This window comes from Oryzias melastigma, unplaced genomic scaffold (genome assembly GCF_002922805.2).
Source record: "Oryzias melastigma strain HK-1 unplaced genomic scaffold, ASM292280v2 sc07524, whole genome shotgun sequence".
Lineage (NCBI taxonomy): Eukaryota > Metazoa > Chordata > Actinopteri > Beloniformes > Adrianichthyidae > Oryzias > Oryzias melastigma.
In genome coordinates, this window is record NW_023424086.1 from 1 (window position 1) to 1,164 (window position 1,164).

At 42.7% G+C, this 1,164-nt stretch overlaps 1 protein-coding gene across 1 annotated transcript; it reads right to left on the reverse strand.

Annotated features, from left to right (window-relative positions):
- Nucleotides 1-397: 397 nt before the first annotated feature.
- Nucleotides 398-1,157, reverse strand: LOC112140401 (histone-lysine N-methyltransferase 2A; the record flags this gene model as incomplete). The annotated part of the gene is made up of 3 exons (XM_024263340.2): nucleotides 1,074-1,157; nucleotides 724-908; nucleotides 398-577 (listed from the first exon to the last, which is right to left on the reverse strand). Coding segments are annotated over exons 1-3 (423 nt in total), but the record flags the coding sequence as incomplete, so codon positions are not given.
- Between the last annotated feature and the right edge of the window lie 7 nt (nucleotides 1,158-1,164).

A 1,164-nucleotide genomic window follows, 5' to 3' on the forward strand; every position in this document is an offset into this window, starting at 1 on the left:
AGTGAGTGTGACAGTACGTCTTCATGTATGTAGGTTAACATAAATAAGGCTCAATGGCAACAAAATAAAAGTCAAAGAGATGGATAAAGACACAGCATGAAACTACAAGCTAAACAGGTCAATAGAGTTATGTCTGTTTTCATATTAGGGTATATTTAATTAAAATCGTGAAGGTTAGTACTATCACTGAAACTGTTGATGTTATTTTTAGTAGAATACTATTATCAGAAAGACTGAATTATGCTAAGCCTTTGTGAATATGAAAGTCACCTTTAATGTAAGTAATGAAGTATTTGGAGGAACAAACAAGCATAACACAAACTTCATATCCCATCATTCAACAGCATTAAGCACACAGTCTATGCAGTGTCTTTTTGTTTTAGGAACAGACACTTACCAGTGACCTGTAATGACCTTGATCCATCTTCTTCTCAACAGACTCCAGATCTGGAGGGGAGTCACTGGGAGGGGTGGTGGGGGCAACTTCAGTGAGGACTGGAGGGTCTGGGCCCTCTGGGGAACGGCGGGACGGAAGACTCTCCTCCGTCTCTGGATTCAGCTCTGGAGGCTTCACCGCCTGTCATACAGACAAGAAGTAAAGCTTTCACTCTTTAAAGTTTACAGTTTGCTGCACTTAATAAAAAGATTCCATCAATACTTTGCATTTAAGGGCACAGTGCTGTAACGTTGATGGAAACAACATTTTCTAGGTGTGCCTCTCACCTGTCTGTAGCGTAACAGGTGTGTGGATGTGCGTGAGTTCAGCAGTGCATTGAGGACGTTGCGGATGCAGCCCTGGAGCTCTATCTCCAGAGCGGATCTCCACTCTGCCGGATGGCGTTCAGCACATTTCATACAGGTGTAGGCAATGTTCTCTGGCAGCTTTGACAGCAGTTCAAACATTTCATCTGCAAGACAGCATAAAGACAGTTCACCTTTGCTACTATATTTCACTTCGTCTCCTATCAGCATTGTAAAGAAACAGCCCTGACAGGGGTTTGCTTAAAAACTAAATGCTGACAGGGGGAAATTATGTTAGCATGTGATTTACGTCTCTTCTCCTGCTGACTAACCTGTAAGGTTCTCACACTTTGCATGAACCCACTGTTTGCAGCGAGCGCACTCCATCATCTTGCTGTCATAGTGATCATCGTTGTAGCTTTT